The sequence below is a fragment of the Schistocerca nitens genome, chromosome 6, assembly GCF_023898315.1.
Source record: "Schistocerca nitens isolate TAMUIC-IGC-003100 chromosome 6, iqSchNite1.1, whole genome shotgun sequence".
NCBI lineage: Eukaryota > Metazoa > Arthropoda > Insecta > Orthoptera > Acrididae > Schistocerca > Schistocerca nitens.
In genome coordinates, this window is record NC_064619.1 from 511,296,605 (window position 1) to 511,318,085 (window position 21,481).

The 21,481-nt window shown below is 37.9% G+C and overlaps 1 protein-coding gene across 1 annotated transcript in view; it reads left to right on the plus strand.

Moving 5' to 3' along the window:
* The window catches only part of LOC126263434 (spatacsin), a 351,500-nt gene that overhangs the window by 90,990 nt on the left and 239,029 nt on the right, over positions 1-21,481 (plus strand). Inside the window, exons 8-10 of the mRNA XM_049960526.1 lie at positions 4,749-4,899; positions 5,073-5,680; positions 15,905-16,086. Coding sequence (XP_049816483.1) covers positions 4,749-4,899; positions 5,073-5,680; positions 15,905-16,086 — 941 coding nt within the window. The remainder of the gene's footprint in view (positions 1-4,748; positions 4,900-5,072; positions 5,681-15,904; positions 16,087-21,481) is intronic.

A 21,481-nucleotide genomic window follows, 5' to 3' on the forward strand; every position in this document is an offset into this window, starting at 1 on the left:
GTGTCAGCCTACTGCACAGAAACTCGCAGCATTTCAGTTAGTGAGGGTAAAATGTTGCCAAATTATTAGAGGCAACAAAAAGAGATTGTGGAAGCAGTTCCTGACCGCCATAAACTGTTAAACTAAAAGTGTAGTTGTTTGGGAGACCATCAGGAGGATTTCTTGGAGAGTGTGGAGGTACTCAGTGGCTGCTGTAGTGGGGAATGGAAGTCTCCAAACCAACCTGTGAGACATTGTCATATCCTTCTCATCCATTTTAAACCTCATTTGGATGTCAGGACTCTTTCCTGACTCATAGCGAGAGGCAATTTTAACTTCTGTTTTAAAAAATGGGAAGGACTGCACATTCCCAAGTAGTTATCATAGTGTTGAGTTCACTATCTGTATAGGAAAGACGCTGGAGTGGATGGTTAGCCACCACCTTTTCTGGATCTTAGAATACATGCAGCTCCTTAGTCGCTTTCAGTGTGGATTCAGAGGATATACAACCTGGCCGTCCAGCAAGTGGCTATACAACAGGCTTTTCTGCACCGGCATCACTTAACTGGTATATTTTTTGACATCAAGTAGGCATGCAATATTACTTGGAAGCATATTTTCCTTGGGCAGCTCTATGAATGGGGTTTTTGAGGGCATCTTCCTGTTTTTGAATGGTCCTTCCTCTCACCATGCTATGTTACATATTGAGTCAGTGATGTCCTCTGTGGTCACTTTGAGAACGAAAACGGTGTACCTCAAGGTAGTGTCTTAAGTGTGGCTGTCTTTGCGATAGCTATTAATAACAATATTCATCAGTTGTTAAATGTCCTGTCCAGAGCTCTTTGTTTGTCAGTGACTTCTCTGTCTTTTGATCCTCCTTGAAACTTGCAATAATAACTCATCAGTTGCAACTGACTATTGGTTGAGGGAATGTACAGAAAACAGGAGTTTTAATTTCTCCACCAAGAAGTCTGTGTGCATTCTTTTTCACCACACACTTTCGTGAGCTGTGGATGTGGTTTCTGGGCCTACTGCAGTTGGAGCACTAGCATTGCTGCAGTTGTCTGACATTTAATGTGTATCAACATGGCTTCAAAATTTACATAGCGCATTGCCCATCCAATGAAATTAATAAAAATGTATGAGGTAGATGAAGAACTGTATAACTTGTGACATCCCAAATACAAAAATAGAATAAGAAGAAGAAAAAAAAAAATATGCAGAGGCCATTACCCATGAAGTATGGCCATGATGTACTCCAGAGGATATGAAGGAGAAAATCTACAATTTTCGTAGAAATAAAAGTATTTCTTAATGGCTGTAATATGTACTAAATAGTTATTTGCTTCAGATATTCCTCCTTCAGTACTTTATAAATAGCTCCACATGTTATTGGCATTATTTTCGTCAATGTGCACTGCAGTATTTGACTTCTATACTGTAAACTGGAGTAGCTCTCTCCTATTGCAAGAAATTGTGTTGTTACAGTAAGTCTGTCTTTTGCAGATTTAGCATTTCTGAAGTGAGTGTTCTGCTTTGTAATATGAGGAGCCACTTTCCTGATCATATACTGAAATGTAATCTTGTCCATTCACAAGTAATTTTCATACAACTTTACATCCCTGACTTACCACTACAATAACAGACTTTGTTGGATGCTTTTAGCAACTTGTGAAATCTACAGCTTCACTCAAGTAATTTTTCTTTTTCTCTTCTTCTGCTCCTCTTCCAAATGTAAATACAATGCAGTAGTGGTACACGCAATTGCAAAGCACAGTAATGGGTCTTTTTCAGCCATTCTGAAGGAACTGTGATGTCGGAGATATTTGTCAAAGAAAATTCAACGGCAGTGTAATACTCCTATTTGAACCATGTCAGATTTTCTCGAAGAAAATTGGCGAATATTTGATCAGATTTCTTTGTCAAAGAAAATTTTATAGTCTAATATCGGCCTATACTTGGTCAATCCACAAGGTTGGTTTGAAAAGCTCTTGGAATGGAATAGAAAAAAAGTACTAACATTACTGAAACTTTTTTTATTTTTCAGTGTAATCTCTTTGTAGATTAATGCACTTATTCCAACGACATTCCAGTGCCTTGATCCCATCTTGAAAATGAGTTTCTTCCAGGCCTGCAAAATAGTTGTCAACTCCGGCTATCAATTCTTTGTTTGAATTGAATCTTCCTCCACCAAGAAAAATTTTCAGTTTTCGGAAGAGATGAAAGCCTGGTGGAGCCACATCAGGTGAATAAGGCAGGTGTGGCTACAATTCATACCTTAGTTTCTGTAATTTTGCCATGGCGATGGCATATGTTTTTAATCCAGGGTCAAGAGTTGTGGCACCCGTCATGCAGATAATTCATTTATTTATAATTCTTCAGTTAAAATGTGATATATCCTATCAGATGACATCTGGAAGGCATGAGCAATTCCCTGCTGCGATCCTCCATGACCATTTTGTGCACTTTTGCAATGATTTCTGGAGCAATGACACATGTTGGCTGACCACTGTGGGGATCACCATCTAAGCTCTCCTGACCAAATTTAAATTCATTTGTCCACTTGGCAAGAGTTGAATATGAAGAAGCAGAGTTTCCCAGTGTATTCTGGAAATCGGCATGAATGTCCTTTGCTTTCATACCTTTCTTTATGAAGTACTTAATCACTGCTCCAATCTTGATTTTTTTCCGTCATCGCAAATCACAACGCATGAACAACAGAGCCACGTCACCACCACAGCTCTCTTCCAAGAGCACTGACATGGCACATATTTACAGGCAACAATGAATATCATGTGAACAACTTGTGCTAGTGCTGACCTCTCGTGGTCATTCCGAGAACTTTTCAAACCACCCTCGTACTTCCTTCAGTGGCAGGGGAAGTGAGTATCGTTTGCTGGATACTGGGGAATGTGGGTATTTGGGGCAATGAACAGGCTGACCGAGCCTCCAAGGAGGCCTGCTGCACCTTCCCTTGCAGGCTGTCATTTCACTGTTGTGTCGGACCCACTTCCAAATAGGGAACAGTCCCGTAACACATGGCTTCCTACACTGACAATAGGGTGAGCCTGTCTTTTATACCTGTGGCATGAAGATCATTGAATACCACGATTTTAATGGGCCTCTTTATATTGTGGTGAGAGGTCAGAAGGGAATTTCAGTGGGGATATACAGTCAATTTCAGCTGATCATGAGATGAGTGTACTGAAAATTTTAAAGTTTTGTGAAGTGTGTAGACTCCAGCCTAAGCTTTTAGGCAGTGTTTCAGAGTGGCTGGCTCAGCTTTTTTCTTTCAGTGACTGGCCAGCCACGGCTATCTGTATATTCATTTCTTTTTACTGTACATTTTCAGTCCCTCAACTTATGTGGATTTTGTCGTGGTCTCTCTCTCTCTCTCTCTCTCTCTCTCTCTGTGCGTGCGTGTGTGTGTGTGTGTGTGTGTGTGTCACACGAACATATGGTCATCATCATCATCATCATCATGAGGGAGAAAGGACAATGGGTTGGGGACTGCTAAAAAAGAAAAACGGGTCCAGGGTCAATCAGACCCATCTAAAGTGAGAACATAGATAGACAGTGATGAAGACACCTCCCCATAGATCTTTATTTTTGTTTACCCTTGGCCTCACTTACTTGTGAATCCCTCTCATCCTGCAGTCTTACTAGCATGCTCTACCATTGCAACCCTCCCCAACCTATTTGTCTCTCCTCCTCGAGTAAGGAACTTATAGCTCCAAAGCTAAGCGAGTGTTGTCACTTTCACTTTTATATGCATCTATCTGCAGTGATAAATATTTTGCCTTTTGAAGGTAAGTATTGCTTTGCTATTCTGTCTCATTTTACTAGTTTACTATTTGAAGTTGGATCGATAAGTTTGGTAAAACAACATTTATTTTCACAAAAATTTATTTCGCAACATAATTTCCCTAGCGCTCAATATGTTTGGTCCAACAAATACACTTAACCTGATAAAAGAATAATTTGTTTTAAATCCTAAAAATACTTATTCACAACACAGATAATCTCTTTAGTCGATGATAATTCTTCTATCTATGTTATTGTTATTTTAGGATTAGAAGACCTTAGGAGTAGAATGCTGAAGTATTTCACTTCAAAGAAGTGTCAGCAGTTGCACTGTGCTGATGCTAGAGCCATTTTTGTTCTGGAATCTTGACAGTTTCTGCTTTGACTCACTATGTGAACTGCACATTAGTACCATTCTGTGTGGACCATATCCTAACAGACTTTTGACTTCCTTTTCAGTGCTTTTCATCAACTTTGCAGGACTTTTTACGCATTCCTTATATTGTTTTACTTGATAGATGATATATTTGAACATCTGACAGTTGTGAGTGGATTCTGATTGATTTTAAATTTCCAGCAGTAATTCACACCTTTCTTACTCTTATTCTCTTCTTCTTGTTTGAAGAGATAAAAATGGTTTCACATTTTCTCCTCATTTGGCATTGTTGTGAGCTGATAGTCTATGTTTCCTCATTAACTAACCGTATTGATAAGTTTATTTGATTTGTTTCTGCCTAAGTTATTAGTTTCATATTAAGGAAGAATTCATAGTAAACACTCTTTAAATATGATATGTACACAGAGGTAGATTAAAATGAAGCACTTGTATGAATGCAGCACTATCAATTATTGATAATTGTAGTATTGAGTTCTATATATGGTGCTGAATGAACATTAGTACGTAAACTGTACCCGTTTCCTACAGAGAAACATTCACATTTTACTTTCCAAACTGTATGTTACAGATAATGCAGTGTATGGACACTGAAACAGTCAGTCAGCTGTTACAGGGTGAAGAATGGAAAGACTTGACTGTTCCATTAGCTGCACTGTCTGAAAGTCTGAAACAACATCAGATGGATGTTGCTCGTTTATCATTTGGTTTGCACTCACAAGGTTGGCACATTTTGATATCTATTAATTTTGTCTATTATATAATAAGAAATTATAATATACCATATTACTGATTTTTTTCTGTTTCCTTATTTCAGTACAGTGCTTCTTTCACCCTGAAAATAAGTTAGTTATTCCATATTTTTGTTTACATCACATATGTATATTTTTTTCAGCCTTCAAGAATACATTCCATGAAAGTCCATCAGATGAAAACTTCTTGAAAATACTGAGCAATGCAACAAAAAACATGAATGATTTATTTCATGTTGTTGAATGTGCTGTCAAGGAAAACTTAAGAAATGTAGCTTTTACTTCTAACTTAATTTTGCTGTCTTTGAACCATGCATATGAACTGATACAGTTTTTACACAACAAAATCTACAGTGAAAGAAGAAACAGTGAAATCTCAGATTTCATGGACAAACATGAATTAAAACACATTGTTACAGAAATAATGGCACATGTCATAAATTTACGATCCCAACTTAGCAGATACCCAAAGGAGCAAAACACTACTGTGAATGATTACCAACCACTTGACAGTTTGTCAGAAGATTCAAAGCTATTGTGGAACTCATGGACCTCTATGGATGACGAAAATATTGTACTTGATTCAGTTTCTAAAAATTCTGTACCTCTGGCCCAGACATACTTGATTAAAGAGCGTAACTGGAAACCGCAAGGGATAATGACTACTATGAGGAATATAGTTAATAAACGAATCCATGAACTCTTAAGAGACAAAGACATTGCACAGTCAAGAATGCTTCTGACTAATGTGGTACGTATACAAACTAATAAACTAACAGATTAAAAGTTGTTTAAGAATGAATTGTGCTTTTTGCCTATAAAAAAGTTGTTTTCTGTATGATTACAAGATTCTGCAACTGAAGATTATGTTTTAGCAATTGACACTAACTTTCCCAACATTTGGATGTCTCCACAACTAAGTCTTTTTGTTTTAAATCCATGGCTTCATTGTACCAAAATGTTCATGGACCATCCAGAGGAATGCTTTATATGTATATAAAAACCTGGATGCCTCGTTTAGTGCAGATTTATTTTCAACTTAATTACAGTCTTGATCAAGAGCCAAGATTATCTTTTGTCCATTTGCAACCTGAATGCCTGTGCTTGAATTTGCTTGATTTAACCATTGTTTGTCATTTAACTTCAACTTTCTAATGATATTTAAGATCTTTAGTCACACAAGACCAACAAACGATGAACAATATTTCCATTTTCATTTTCATAGCTGCCAAGCTGTTCATTGACAGGAACTGTCCTCCAAACCTGGATCAGGAACACATCACCTCCAGTTGCTCTACCGACTCCCACTAGCCACCTGCAAAGGAGCGTGGAGCACCTCTCTTATTACATATCTAAAGCTATGTTATTGCTCTGGAGTTCACATTTAAATGTTTACCAGAGGGTTCTCAATTGTTCCACTCATGAGTACCATTTGGAAAAAATAAACACCTAAATCCTTCCATGTAAGCTCAGATTTCTCTTATTACAGTTGTCATGTCTCTCTATGTATGTGGGAGGCAACAAAATATTGGTGATTGAAATATTGTAAGAGGATCTTGCCATAATAAAAAAAAACACCTTTCTTTTAATTATTGCTACCCCAACTTGTTTATCATATTCACGGCGCTCTCTCCCCTATTTCATGGTAATACAAAATGGGCTCATTTCTCTAAACTTGTTTGATGATATTAATCATCAGTCCTATCTGCTAAGGATTCTGTACTGTGTGGCAGTATTCCAGAAGAGGACAATATGGTTATCACATTTTTAAGTGTTCTGCCAATAAAACACAGTAACACAGTCTGTGCTTTGCCTTCCCCATAATATTTTCTATGTTATGACACCAATTAAAGTTGTTTGAAATTGTAATCCCTAGGTGTTTAGATGAATTAACAACTTTTAAAATTTTCTTATTTATTCTCTAATTGAAATTTAATGGGACTTTTCTAGTACTCATGTGGAGGACCTCACATTTTTTGTTGCTTAGAGACAATTGTCTCCATGACAACTATGCAGATACAGTATCTTGTCTAAATCATTTTGTAATTCATTTTGTTCTTCTGATACTTCACTAGATAATAAACAATATCATCATCTGCAAACAATCTGCTCAGATTGTCTCCTAAAGTAGCTATATAGATTAAGAACATTATATGGCTTTTAACTCTTCCTGGCAGAACCCCAGGTATCACTTCAGTATCACTAGGTGACTTCCTGTCAATTAATGCAAACTCTGATACCGGCAAAAGGCAAAGGTCACGAGTTCGAGTCTCGGTCCGGCATACATTTTTAATCTGCCAGGAAGTTTCACATCAGTGCACACTCCTCTGCAGAGCGAAAATCTCATTCTGGAAACATCGCCCTGGCTGTGGCTAAGCCAAGTCTCCGCAATATCCTTTCTTTCAGGAGTGCTAGTTCTGCAAGGTTCGCAGGAGACTTCTGTAAAGTTTGGAAAGTAGAAGACAAGGTACTGGCAGAAGTAAATCTGTGAGGATGGGGCGTGAGTCGCACTTGGGTAGCTGAGATGCCCGCGAAAGGCAAAGGTCCCGAGTTCGAGTCTCGGTCCAGCACAGAGTTTTAATCTGCCAGGAATTTTCACATCAGTGCACACTCTGCTGCAGAGTGAAAATCTCTTTCTGAATACAAACTGTGACCCGACAGGAAATTACAAATCCAGTAATGCAACTGAGATTGTACTCCATAGACAAGAAAATTGATTAAAAACCTCTTGTGAGGAGAGGTGTCAAAAAGCCTTCTTGAAACCTAGAAATGTGGAATCACCTTGAAATCCTCTGTTGATAGAATTCATTAGGTCTCATGAATAAAGAGCCAGTTGTATTCCACAAGAATGATATTTTCTGAATGCATGGTGGTCACCAAGAGTATCTGTTTTGAAATTACTCTTGTTGGCAGCTATTCTTGATTTGATTTCTAAAATATTCACTGTTCTTGCTATGGTGCAGGATTTTTGGAAAACTATATTTAATAATTCCCTTAATGGTAATGTCATTGGTAGTATTACCATTGCCATTGCACAGTGAGGATATTGATTGTGGTTTGCTGCTGATATACTTTACATATGACCTGAAACTTTTTGGTTTCATTGCAAGATTTCAAGCTAGATTTTTGTTGTGAAAACTATTGAAAACATCTTACAGTGGAGTCTGCACGAAGGTTCGAGTGTCTGAAAAACCATTGCCAATCTTGAAGATTTTGTGTTCTTTTATTTCTGGCATACTTTTTTCATTGTTTCTGGAACATTACCCTGACCTGTTTTGTGTACCATGGGAGATCCATTTCATCACTTATTTTAATTTGCTTGGTACAAAACTCACAATTGCCATCAACACTACTTTTCTGTTTTGTTTTTAATTTAAGCCACAATTGTTTGACACTTTTGTAGTTAGTATTAAAGGACTGGAGAGTGTCTCTTAGGAAGACATCAAGTTATCTGTTTTTCTAAATAGATATAATTTGTGAATTTTTTTTGATAGACTTGGATATTCCATCTTCCTTCAGCAACCTTGTGGTCACTAATTCCTGTATCCATCATGTTGCTCTTTATTTGCCCAAGACTGATAGACACAAAGAGATCTATAATGTAGTTGTAACCATCTACTCTTTGTGTGGCCTCTTGAAATACTTGCTCAAAATACTTTTCACAGAAAGCAGTTAGTTTGAGTTTGGACAATATTTTATGTCTACCACTGATTTAAACATGTATTTTTGCCAACGTATTGAGGATAGATTGAAGACACCACTAACTACACTGATGGAAAAAAGAAAATTGCAGCACAAAAATATAATTACTGTATAATAGCGCATTTTGTGAATACATTTACCTATGAAACCTAGTTAAGTGATTAACATTGCAGGATCACAGATTAATGTAAGTATGAGATAAGCCATTGCAAATGTGAAATTCTGGTGCATTTATAACCGGTGTAACTGCTAGAATGTTGAATGCAACCGTGCAAATGTGCAAGCATTGTGTTGTACAGGTGCCACATGTTAATTTGTGGGCTGGAGTTCCGTGCCTGTTGCACTTGGCCAGTCAATACAGGGGTGGATAACACTGGTTTTTGTTTGGTGATGTCCACATATGCTCTATTGGAGGCAGATCTGGTGATTGAGCAGGCCAAGACAACATGTTGACACTCTGTAGAGCATGTTGGGTTACAACAGCAATATGTGGATGAGCGTTATCTATTAGAAAACACCCCCTGGAATACTGTTCACAAATGGCAACACAACAGGTTGAATCATGAGACTGATGTACAGAATTTCAGTAAGTGAGCTTGGGATAACCATGAGAGTGCTCCTGCTGCCATACAAAACTGTACCCCACATCATAACTCCAGGTATAGGTCCAATGTGTCTCGTACTCAGACAGATTGGTTGCTGGCCCTCAGCTGGCATCCTTCTAACCACCACATGGCAATAATTGGCTCGGAAACAGAACCAGTGTTTATCAGAAAACACAACAGAACTCCACCCTCCCCTCCCACGAGCTGCTTCGTAGCACCACTTCAGTCACCAATGACGGCAGTTTGGGACCATTGGGATGCACACTACAGTGCATCTGGCTTGTAGCTGTCCTTGAAGTAAGCAATTTGTAACAGTTCATTGTGTTGTTGTGTTTGCCAACTTCTTCTGAAACTGCTGCTGTAGTGCAGTACTATCTGCTACAGCCATATGCTGAACACAGTGGTCTTCTCTCTTGGTAGTTCCAAGTAGCCGTCCAGAGCTAGGTGTTCTTATGACCGTCCCTTCTCATGACTGTCACTGCCAACAATCATGTGCAGTGGCTGCATTCCAGCCAAGCCTTTCTGCAGTATTGCGGAAGAAACATTGAGCATCTCATAGCCCTATTACACGACTTTGATCAAACTCAGTGATGTGTTGATAATGGTGTCTTTATTGTCCTAAAGGCATTCTTGACTAACATCAGCTCTCCGTGTCCACTCTCAAAGGTAATTAATGCCCATGACTATTAAAGTGTATATTTAAAGCAATTTGTAATATTATAGTGGGGCTAGTAGTGCTACTCTTATGTGACTGGTGTGAAACTTGAGTAGACATCACCTTTCAGATATAGAAACACATCTACAAGCTTTCGTTCATATTGTGCAACTCCTCCTTGGTTTTGCAATTTTTTTGCCATCAGTGTGTAATTTTATGAGTCAAAATGAGACTCAAATTATCCATGAATCTCCAGCAACTATATCATCAAAGTCAGTAGGATTATAAAAGGAGGTAATTATTAATTTATTCCAGTTGTTAAGTATAAACCTCTGCTCATACTGAGTCATAGCAAATACCTTGTGTCTACTTTGGTTTCAGTGCCAACAGCCTCAGGCTGCTTAACCAGAAACAGCACCGCTGAGAGTTGTGAGTGAAGGAACTCTTAACACATCTCTCATCCGAACATACCATTCATAGTCCTATTCACACCAAAGATGGTGTAAATCTGCACTACAGACATTCACAACAAATTAAAGAGTAAGCTAAAAAAGTAAACACACCCATACTTGTTGTTGTTGTTGTTGTTGTTGTGGTGGTCTTCAGTCCTGAGGCTGGTTTGATGCAGCTCTCCATGCTACTCTATCCTGTGCAAGCTTCTTCATCTCCCAGTACCTACTGCAACCTACATCCTTCTGAATCTGTTTAGTGTATTCATCTCTTGTTCTCCCTCTATGATTTTTACCCTCCACACTGCCCCCCCCCCCACCCCCCACCCTCCAATACAAAATTGGTTATCCCTTGATGCCTCAGAATATGCCCTACCAATTAATCCCTTGTTCTAGTCAAGTTGTGCCACATATTTCTCTTCTCTCCAGTTATATTCAATGCCTCCTCATTAGTTATGTGATCTACCCATCTAATCTTCAGCATTATTCTGTAGCACCACATTTTGAAAGCTTCTGTTCTCTTCTTGTCTAAACTATTTATCGTCCACGTTTCACTTCCATACATGGCTACACTCTATACAAATAATTTCAGAAACTACTTCCTGACACTTAAATTTATACTCAGTGTTAACAAATTTCTCTTCTTCAGAAGCACTTTCCTTGCTATTGCCAGTCTACATTTTATATCCTCTCTACTTCGACCATCATCAGTTATTTTGCTCCCCAAATAGCAAAACTCATTTACTACTTTAAGCTTCTCATTTCCTAATCTAATTCCCTCAGCATCACCTGACTTAATTCGACTACATTCCATTATCCTCGTTTTGCTTTTGTTGATGTTCATCTTATATCCTCCTTTCAAGACGCTATCCATTCCGTTCAACTGCTCTTCCAAGTCCTTTGCTGTCTCTGACAGAATTACAATGTCATCGGCGAACCTCAAAGTTTTTATTTCTTCTCCATGGATTTTAATACCTACTCCGAATTTTTCTTTTGTTTCCTTCGCTGCTTGCTCAATATACAGATTGAATAACATCGGGGAGAGACTACAACCCTGTCTCACTCCCTTCCCGACCACTGCTTCCCTTTCATGTCCCTCTACTCTTATAACTGCCATCTGGTTTCTGTACAAATTGTAAATAGCCTTTCGCTCCCTGTATTTTACCCCTGCCACCTTCAGAATTTGAAAGAGAGTATTCCAATAGGCAAAGCTATAAAAAAGTATCTTGCTTCTACTTAGAAGCTCATAATACCTACACTGTTGGTGCTGCACTAATGGAGGTGGGTGCCATACTCAGTAACATAACATTCCAGATTGAAACAAGATGGTTTACATAGATGGCCCCAAGGAAGTGGACGTACTCAAGTTGTCACATTGTTATCCCAGACATTCCTAAGAAATTGCTTATCAACAGAATTTAGAATCTTCAGTGCTGAGTTGCATGCAATCTCAGAGGCTTTTTATCAGATGAGATGTACTCATACAAAGTATTTTCTCGTTTGCTCATATTCCCTGAGTGCCTTGTGAAGCAGCTAAAGAATGTACTTAGCAGAGATCCAATATTAGAAAAGAGTACCTTGTTGTCTATACGGAAGTGCCTTTCCTTTGAGTATGGGATACATCGAATTTCATGGCAACCAGACTGCAGACTTGGCAACCAAGAAGGCATGTGATGAGAATTCAGTGATATCATGTAAAATCTCACTGCAGTCACTTATATCACAGATAAGGGCAGTCATGGGTAGTTGAGAAGGAGAGTGGCTGGAAACAAGTAACTATAATTTTAGGCCAATTGACTGTTTAATTGACCATGACTGTTTCAGAAATATGAAAAAATTTTTTGGAAACTGCTACCAGTCACAAAATTTGTTGGTTTATTTAGGTGTTTAATGGAGCAAAATATTTTGAGATACAAACCTTATCCTCAAGCTGCAATGTCAATAAAAAGCATTTATCCAAAGTACACATAGATATTTAACTTCTTCTTTACAATCTTTGAATGTGACATGGTCATCTTACAAAGAAGGATGTCCACAGCACATGTCAAGACTGTAAAGAACAACTTTAATGTATACGCAAACTTTTGGTAAATGTTTTAGGATGACCATCACACTTTCAGAGACTGTAAAGAACAACTGTAATATCTGTGTGTATCTTTGATAAATATTCTTTTTATTGCCAGTGTAGCCTGAAGCTTATGTTTGTACTACAAAACTTGTTGTTCCTTTAAATCATTTAAATAAGTCAGCAAAATTTTGTGATTTATGGTGGTCTCTGAAAAACCTTCCAAATGACAGCAACCTTTGGACAGTTAAGACAGTCATGTGACAGTGGCATACTTCTGAATGTCCACTTTGATGAAACCAAATCATTTAGCTCCTCTTTGTCTGGGGCATTGCTCTTTAAATCACACATCAAACCACATATAATACACATGGTGTCGTCATAACAGTTGGCCATATTTTAATATTGTTTGTATGTTGATAAGAGAACATTAAATGACATGAACTGAGGCATGCTCTCTATTTTAAGTGATTCAACATAGCATGAGTTTTAAATTTTTTGAGCAACCAGGACTCTTTCCTAAGTTGTCAGGAAATGGATTTTAATAACTGAGTGGCTGCCTCTTTCTCCTTTTTTATATTAGTGGTCAGACAGCCTTATGTACTGTGGAACAATTCTATTGACAATATTACGAAAAAGATAGATTGCTACTCACCATATAGTGAAAAATTGAGTCTCAGACAGGTACAACAAAAAGATTGCAAAACGAGTAAAATTTTGGCCAAATAGCCTTCTTCTGGAGGCACACACACAAACACATTCATGTAAACACAACTCTCACACATGTGATCTCTGTCTCTGGCCACCAAAACCAGACTGTGAGCAGCTACACGTGATGGGAGAAGCAATCTATGTGTTGGGGTTAAGGTGAAAGCTGGGGTGGGGTGGGGAAGGAAGGTGCAGCAGGATAGGGGTGAGGGACAATAAAGTGCTGTTTGTGGAAGCATACAAAGATATGGTTGGGAGAGGGTATGGCAGATAGGTGCAGTTGGGAGATTAGTAGAAATGTGGAGGAGAGGAAGGGGTTGGGGGGGGGGGGGGGGGGGGAAAGGAGAGAAGTAAAAAGACTGTGGGTGCATTGGTGGAATAGAATGCTGTGTAGTGCTGGAGTGGGAACAGGGAAGGCTATAGGTGGGTGAAGGACAGTGACTAATGAAGGTTGAGACCAAGGGGTTATGGGAACGTAGGATATATTGCAGAGAGAGCTCCCTCCTGCGCAGTTCAGAACAACTGGTATTGGTAGGAAGGATCCAGATGCCACAGGCTGTGAAGCAGTCTTTGAAGTTTAGAGCATTCTGTTGGGCAGTGTGTTGAGCAGCTGAGTGGTCCAGCTGTTTCTTGGCCACAGTTTTTTTGTGGCCAGTTTTGTGGTGTTGGTTGTCATACCCATGTAGAATGCAGCACAGTGGTTGCAGCTTCGCTCATATATAACATGACTGCTTTCACAGTGTTTGTTAGTCACTGTCCTTCACCCACCTGTCCCCTTTCCTGTTCCCAATCCAGCAGTGCCCAGCCTTCTATATCGCCAATGCACCCACAGCATTTTTATTTCTCTCCTTTCCCGCAACCCTGCCCCATCCCCCTGCCCTTCTCTTAACTGTATCTATCTGCAGTACACTCCCCCCACCATGTCTCTGTATGCTCTCACAAGCAGCACTTTACCATCCCCCACCCCTGTCTTGCTATCCCTCCCTCTCCCACGTCAGCCTCCACCTTATCCCCAGCACCCAGATTGCACCTCTCATCACACACAGTTGGGCAAAAACTTATTTGTTTAGCAGCCTTTCGGTTGTGCCTCTTTGCAACTCAACATCTCCACTATATGGTGAGTAGCAGTCTATCCTTTTTATAATATTGTCATTATTTCATCTGGGATTTTCCATTGGAAACAATCTACTGTATTACATTCAAGCTAATCCTTATTACACGAAGCAGTGTTTTATTTTCAGATTACCATAATTTTATTGAATTGTGAGGACATGTTCTCGAGCACATGTGATGACATACACAAGATAATGCATATTTTTATTGTTTATTTTAATATTCTTATAATGTGAAATTATAACTTCATCAACCTAAAAACTAAACTCTTATACATTTTAAGGTCTGCCACACAATATAATGTGTTACCTGAGAGCATATTGAATTGAGTAGTGTTTACCAGTATTGGTGAATTCTGGAGGGACGGGGTGGCGTGTCTCCCTGCAGATCTGTCCTCAAGTGGGAGTCATTTGCAATTGTCTAAATATTGATGTTGTCATACTGTTTCAAAAAATGCTAATATATTTCCATAGTGCATCATCATTTTCAATTTCTTTTCTGAGGAAAACTTTTATCACTCAATCACAGGCATTCAACTGCATACATTCATATTCAACATGGGCTCATATAACCATGATATTGACTACTCAGCAACTAAAAACTCCATCATCATCTTTGTCATCTTTATTCATCCGTATTCTTGTTGTTGTTAGCTGTCCTGAAAGGCCTTGTAAGTAATGGTACTGATTTGCTCATTGCGAGATGGGGTATACAAGTATTACATCAGGTGTCCATACGGAAAGGAAGTTGGTACAGGTTCAGCATAGAGGGGTATGTCTAAGATGTTGCAGAGATATATATATATATATATATATATATATATATATATATATATATATATATATATATATATATATATATATATTGACAGTAAAATGTTACTGATAAAAAATCTACTCATCAAGCGGCAGCAGGAGAACACACATTAATTGGATAGATAAAAAATCTACTCACCAAGTATCAGCAGGAGAACACCCTTTTCTTTGGAGGGGGGGGGATGGGTCAAAATTATTTTAGGTGGTATGTGACGTGGAGAGAAAATTAAATGGAGTGGATCTTATTTCAGGGGATGATTTCTGAAATTCACCATCACGCTGTCAAATGAAGACCAACATGAGATGTCAAAACTTGGAATGATACAATTTAATCAATGTAAATAGATAGTGTGTTTGCAGTTAGTTATTATTTTGTGCCCAGTAGCAAACTATATACATTTCTGAAAAGTCAACATCTTTTCTATGATAATGTAGATTAGTGTAGCTGTGTATTACTGTTACAAATTTTTATTTCAGTTATTGTAAGAATATCACTGCTACTATGGTCTCCGGAATTAAGTACTGAACAAAGAATATAATCACAGGAATTAAGTACTGAACAATGAGTTGTTGATCAGAGAATGTGAATGCTGTCTAATAAGTGGAGAAACTTATTCATGGGAAAGGCCTAACAGTAATCTGATAAGGGCAGATGGGGTAAGGAGGAGGGGTGGGGGTGAGGGGGAGGGGACAAAAGATTGAGCATGTGGAGAAGGATTGGGAAATAAATCAAAAGAGGAAAAAAAAAACAACCAAATTGTACCTTGAAAATAATTATACTGTAAGCCTAAGACATATTTTGTTAGAAACATGGTAGTAAATTCTTCATTTTGATGTGTAACTGAATGTTACATATTTTACAGGGTTATAATTCTGAAGAAGAGCTGAGAAATATATTTAGAAAATCGAGTGAGAGAAAAATACGTGATAATGTTGCAAAATACTTGGTTGACCACCACTCCTTGGACCCTCCTGAAATTGAGGCGTGGAAATTTATTTTGCTTTTAGAAGTCCATTTAGAGGCAGTTGAGTTTTCTGGTACCAGGTAAATATACTTTATTTTTCATTGGACAAATGTAAACACTCAGGCTTTCTCAGAATATTATTTATAACATTCGGTTTGCAGTAAACGTGATGAGGATTTTTCTTCTGCAAGAGTCTTTACAGCACATTTGGAGCAAGTTGAAAGAGATCTACATCTTACTGTTTATACATGTGCTGCCAAGTGTAATAACATTGTGCAAATTATGTGCAATAGAAAAAAAAGAAGAGAAATAAGAAGGAAAGGAAATGAGGAAATTTGAAAACTTGGCATTCCAGATAAGGGTGTTGCTAAGAAAATCTCTTTGTCATTTAAAGTAGCAGTTTTTCCCCCCCTAGGTAAAAGCTTGAATGATTAAATCTCTTTAGTGATATCTTCTTTATCTGGCCACATGGAGCTGTAGTGTTACATTTACTTCTACCCCAACTCCATTCATACCATCCTGAAATTCAGTTCCATGGTTGTGGAAAAAACTGTGATGTTACTGTTTCTACTACAAAGAAAGGGGATTGATCCTGATGGGATATGATGATCACCCAAAGATCACATATACCAACCAACATCTCAGGCAGTAAACTGTCATCTATTGCAGCAGAGTGCTGAAGACACCCACATATCAAGCTCAAGCCATTTGATGCTACTGCAATTACAAAAAGAACTAAGCCACTCATTGACTATTTCTCACTGGAATGTGTACCCTGAACAACAGTTTGGTATTCATTTTTAACTGGCATCTGTGAAACTGAGAGAATGGCCAAAAGAAATATGTGATCCAAAAATGACTGATCCTCTTATCCTACATCAGCAGTGGTTTTTCAATATTTTCTGAATCCTTAAAAATCACAAGAGTGATTCGAAGCTTTCTTGTATTGAAATTCTTCCAAGTATCATTTCAAGAGATGAAATTGTTCACAAATGACTTCCAGAATATCTTACTGTAATGGATATCAAGGAAAAGCCTTTAAATTTTCAACACCAAACAGATTATCTGAACCTTTTTGCTTTTGTAACGCTTGTAACTGTCTACTGAAGTAATGCTGAAGCAGATAGGATTTTGATTATTTTTTATCATTATATGAATGTTGCATTTCTCTTATTTCCGTACTTGCTAAGAAAATTTGAGAGCAGTTCTGCCTTATGCAAGATACCTTTGTATTTTTGTTTTCACCCAGACTTCTTGTGCTATTTTCTGTAGGTATGATAATTTTTGTTCTGCAAAATTGCTTCACATTAACCTTTAAAGAAACTTTTGGTGCAAAATGCTGACATTTGTAAAATGAGCAGTTATTGTAAAGTGATTTTACATTGGAGCTGAGACGTGTGTCACTGATTTGAGCCATTCTGTGTTGTTTATTTATGATATGTCTAAGGTTACTAGTTTTATAGTACATTTGAAAATAAAGTGGATGTATGTATTTGTTTACATACTTCACATGGAGGTATTGGGTATTTATTCTAGTAGCTTTAGTTCTACTGTGCAGTTTACAGCTTGTCATCTGCAAACAGCAAAACATTATTTTATTTTTCTGTTTATTATGAATTTCCAACCAAGAATCACTATGTATTGTGTTGTTTGAGTTTTTTTTATGCTGTGGTGTTTTTACTTCTTTATGTCAAGATCACACACTTTTTTCAATTGTATTTGTCATTACGTATAAATTTTATATGATTTCTTGCCAAGCTCGAAGTTTTCACTGCTATTACGTGTTGCTGTGACTGGTGTTATTTTGTTTCATGGTATGTTTGTTTTGGACGTTGCATGCGGGTTTGAAGTGTTGCTGACGTTTGTTGCGTTTAGTTCATGTGTGTGTGTGTGTGTGTGTGTGTGTGGGGGGGGGTGAGGGGGGGGGGAAGAGAGAGAGAGAGAGAGAGAGAGAGAGAGAGAGAGAGAGAGAGTTGTGGATAGGTGTGTAGAGTGAATGGTGTGCAGTGTGGGGAGATAGAAATTTAATTTTACAAGCTGATCATATGCAGATTTAGGTTGTATTGCACAGTGATATGTATTCGTTTAGTTCTTTCTTTTCCTGGGCTATTGATTTTGGGATGTGATAGTTTTCTTCTCATGGTAATTCTTGGTATAGGCTGTTACTAATTTTAAGGATTTTTAAATCAGTTTCTATGTTGATTAGGTTGTGGCTCTGTGCTGTTAAGTGATCAGTAAATGTTGAATGTGAGCTATTGCTTTTCATTGCTGTGAGATCCTCTGTATACCTGGTTCTAAAATTCCTGCATGTTTGACCCACATATACAGCAGTTGCAGGTTAGTTTATATATTCCAGACTGGCTGTAGTTATCAGTGTTGGTGATATTTCTTCCAACTCTGTTCTGTATAGTGTTTTGGTTCTGTATTGAACCTTGTCTCTTTAATATTGCCCGCCCTGTGTGTGTGATTTTGTTGTTGCAAGTCATTATGTGCCATTTATTGCTTACTATCTGCTGATTTGTTGTGAGTTGTGTTTTGTTGTGTGTGTGTATTTTTCATGATTATGTGTTGCCTGTTTTTCTACTTTATTGTTTATTTTATGTATAGTCTTTGTATCATACCCATTCTCATGGTTGTTTTATTGTGTTCCGTTCTTCTGTATAATCATGTTTGTTGATGGGTCCTTTGTTCTGTCTGTGTAGTAAATACCTGGAGCTGGGTTCTTTATGAGTTATGGGGTGATTGGATTGGTTCCTATAAATTGTGAACTCATGTTTGTTGTTTCTATTACGTATTGTGAGATCTAAGAAATTGAGTTTTTCATCTGTCTGTTTCAGTGGTGACTGTTTATGGGTGCAGGGCATTAATGTCTTCATGAAGTTCCTTTATATGAGATTGTGGTTCATATATTAGGCAAATTATATCGACCACACATCTGCAGCAATATTTTATTTTGTATTGCTTTGATTTTACTATTTTGTCAAGGATTTGATTTTATATCGTGTAGCTGGAGATTTCTTTCTATAATGTAGATAATTTCTTCTGCTGGAATTTGTGTGTACATGGGAATTATGTAAAATGAAATTATTGTTGCCATTTCTGGTGTGTTTTCATTTTTATTTTTTCTATTAACTTACTTGAGTTCTTCAGGCTTCTTTTTCGGTAAGTTTGTATATACTCTGTTGCAGTGTGTGTGTGCTTTTTTTGGCTAAGAAGTATGTCAGTCCTTTGGTGAAGTCAATCAATGGGCGTAAGGGGTACCTGGTTTTGAATCTTGGGCAATGATTTTAGAGTGGAGGGCCTTGGGATTTTTCTGTGTCATTTATTTAATTTGTGTGTCTGTGAAAATTGTTTCTACGTTTTTCAGGGTTTTCTGTAAGTTTCATTGGTATCAGTATGTTGGATCACTTGTTAATTCCGTGATGTTGTTGCTTCGAATGAATTCTAATGTTTTATCATTGTATTCCTTTTCTTTTTTGAGTGCAATGAAATTGCCATTGTCAGATTTTGTGATTATGGCATTTTCTTGTTTTAATTTCTTCTGTAGCTTTCTGTAGGTTTCTTCCCTTCAGATGTCATTGTGTTTTCTTTTATGGGAGTTTTGTTCTCTCTGATTATGTGTTTTATTTCTCTGTTACGTTTGCTTGAAATCAGATGTGTTCAGTCTTTCTTGTTACTTTATGAGTATTCAGTTTCTGCTATGATATTTGCCCCTTTTCAAGCAGGCTGTTTTCTCATTCACATAAATTTTAGGTATGTCTTCAGGTATGTATACAGCTTCTTCTTCCTTGAGAAATGGTGTTGGGCAATATTCAGCCAGTCAGTTTCAGCAATCTTCTGTAGGTCTTTGTCCCATTGGTCTAGCACTCTTTGTTGTCGTCTGTCTCTATCTCTTGGACTCCATTCCAGTACCACCTTTATCCAGCTGTCATCATTTCTACAGGAAACATTGCTGGCCCATTGCCATTTCGTAATGGCTGATCTCTCCAGGATGTCTACGACATCAGTAATTGATCTGATGTCTTCTGTCGTTTTTGTCTTTTCTTGTAACACCCAACATGCTTCCGGTGCTGTTGTAAGTTTCTGTCTTGTGTATTAACAAAGGTCCAGGTCTCATAGATGTAAGTCATCCTGATGAGAACACACTGACAAAAAACTATTTTTTTCAGGTTTAGTGCCATGTCTGACCTGAAGATAGTTGAATGTCTTCCAAATGATTTCCAGCATAGGGTGGTGCATTGATAGATTTCCAATCTTATGCCTCCTGTCATATTTACAAGCTGGCTTTTTGATGGATGTGTTCTCTGTCAGTGTCCAGTAGTGTATTTTTTAATTGCGAGTTTCCTACCAGGCTCCATTTAGTAAACATTATTTTGATCTTGGAAAGATGTATGTTCAGTCCCACTGCCTGACATTCTGAGGTGAGATCCAATACCAAAATCTATAGCTCGTCAGAATCATTTTCCAGTAGCACAGTGACATCTGCTAATCTCATTTTGTTAAGTCTCTTTCTGTTGATCTGAATGCCTCTTTCTCCCTAGTTTGGTTTTGACATTTCCATTTCCAGGATGGGGGAGATGGGATTACCTTTTGCCACTCCTTTGTAAACTGCGAACTCTTAAATTAGTTTCATGACACTAACAAAAGCTGCAGAAGTTTTGTACGTATGATACAGGATTTTAATAGATGCCATCTCCACCCCTTGCTCAACTAAGGCTTGCATGACAAGCAGGATGGTTGACTGAATCAAAAGCCATGTCATAACCTACAGAAGCTGTATATGGTCTAGTGGGCTGACACTGCTGTGGAATCCATCCTGCTCTATGGGTTGAGCTGTGTCAGGCATGCAACTGATATGATTTAACAATATTCTTGTAAAAATTTGTACAAAATCCTGAAGAGGCTTATGAGATGATAGTCTTTTATGTCATGAATGCTTCCTTTCTTATGGAGTAGTGCTTTGTTCCTTTCAGAATTGTAACTAAAATTATTGAGGTAATATGAAAGAGCAGTGAATGTTAAAACAACAGTACCAATTATTATAATACATAAAAATGAAAAAAAATGATATAGTAACTGTATCCATGTATTATACCTCAGTGTTGCAAGAGCGAGAAATAACAACACAAGGACGAAATGAAAGAGCATAATTTTTGTCATACGTCACAAAGTTGACAACTACAAATATAGTATGAGTGCTGCTGCTGCTGCTGCTGCTGGTGGTGATGATGAATTCTTTCAGAACTTGTATTTTCCTTCCAAAGGGTTTGGTAGAAAGGTTGCAAAGGCGGGGCAGGTCACTCATGATCCAGGGTAAGAGTAACCGGCTCCTCCTCTCCAACCTTTGGTAGTCAAGCACTGCTTTTTTCCTGAGGAAAAAACATGAAAGTTCTAGCAGCTAGGATTAATTTTAACTACTTTTAAAAATTGGTAGTGACATTATTTGGTCTTTTGCCCCCTGGTGGTTAAGTATTG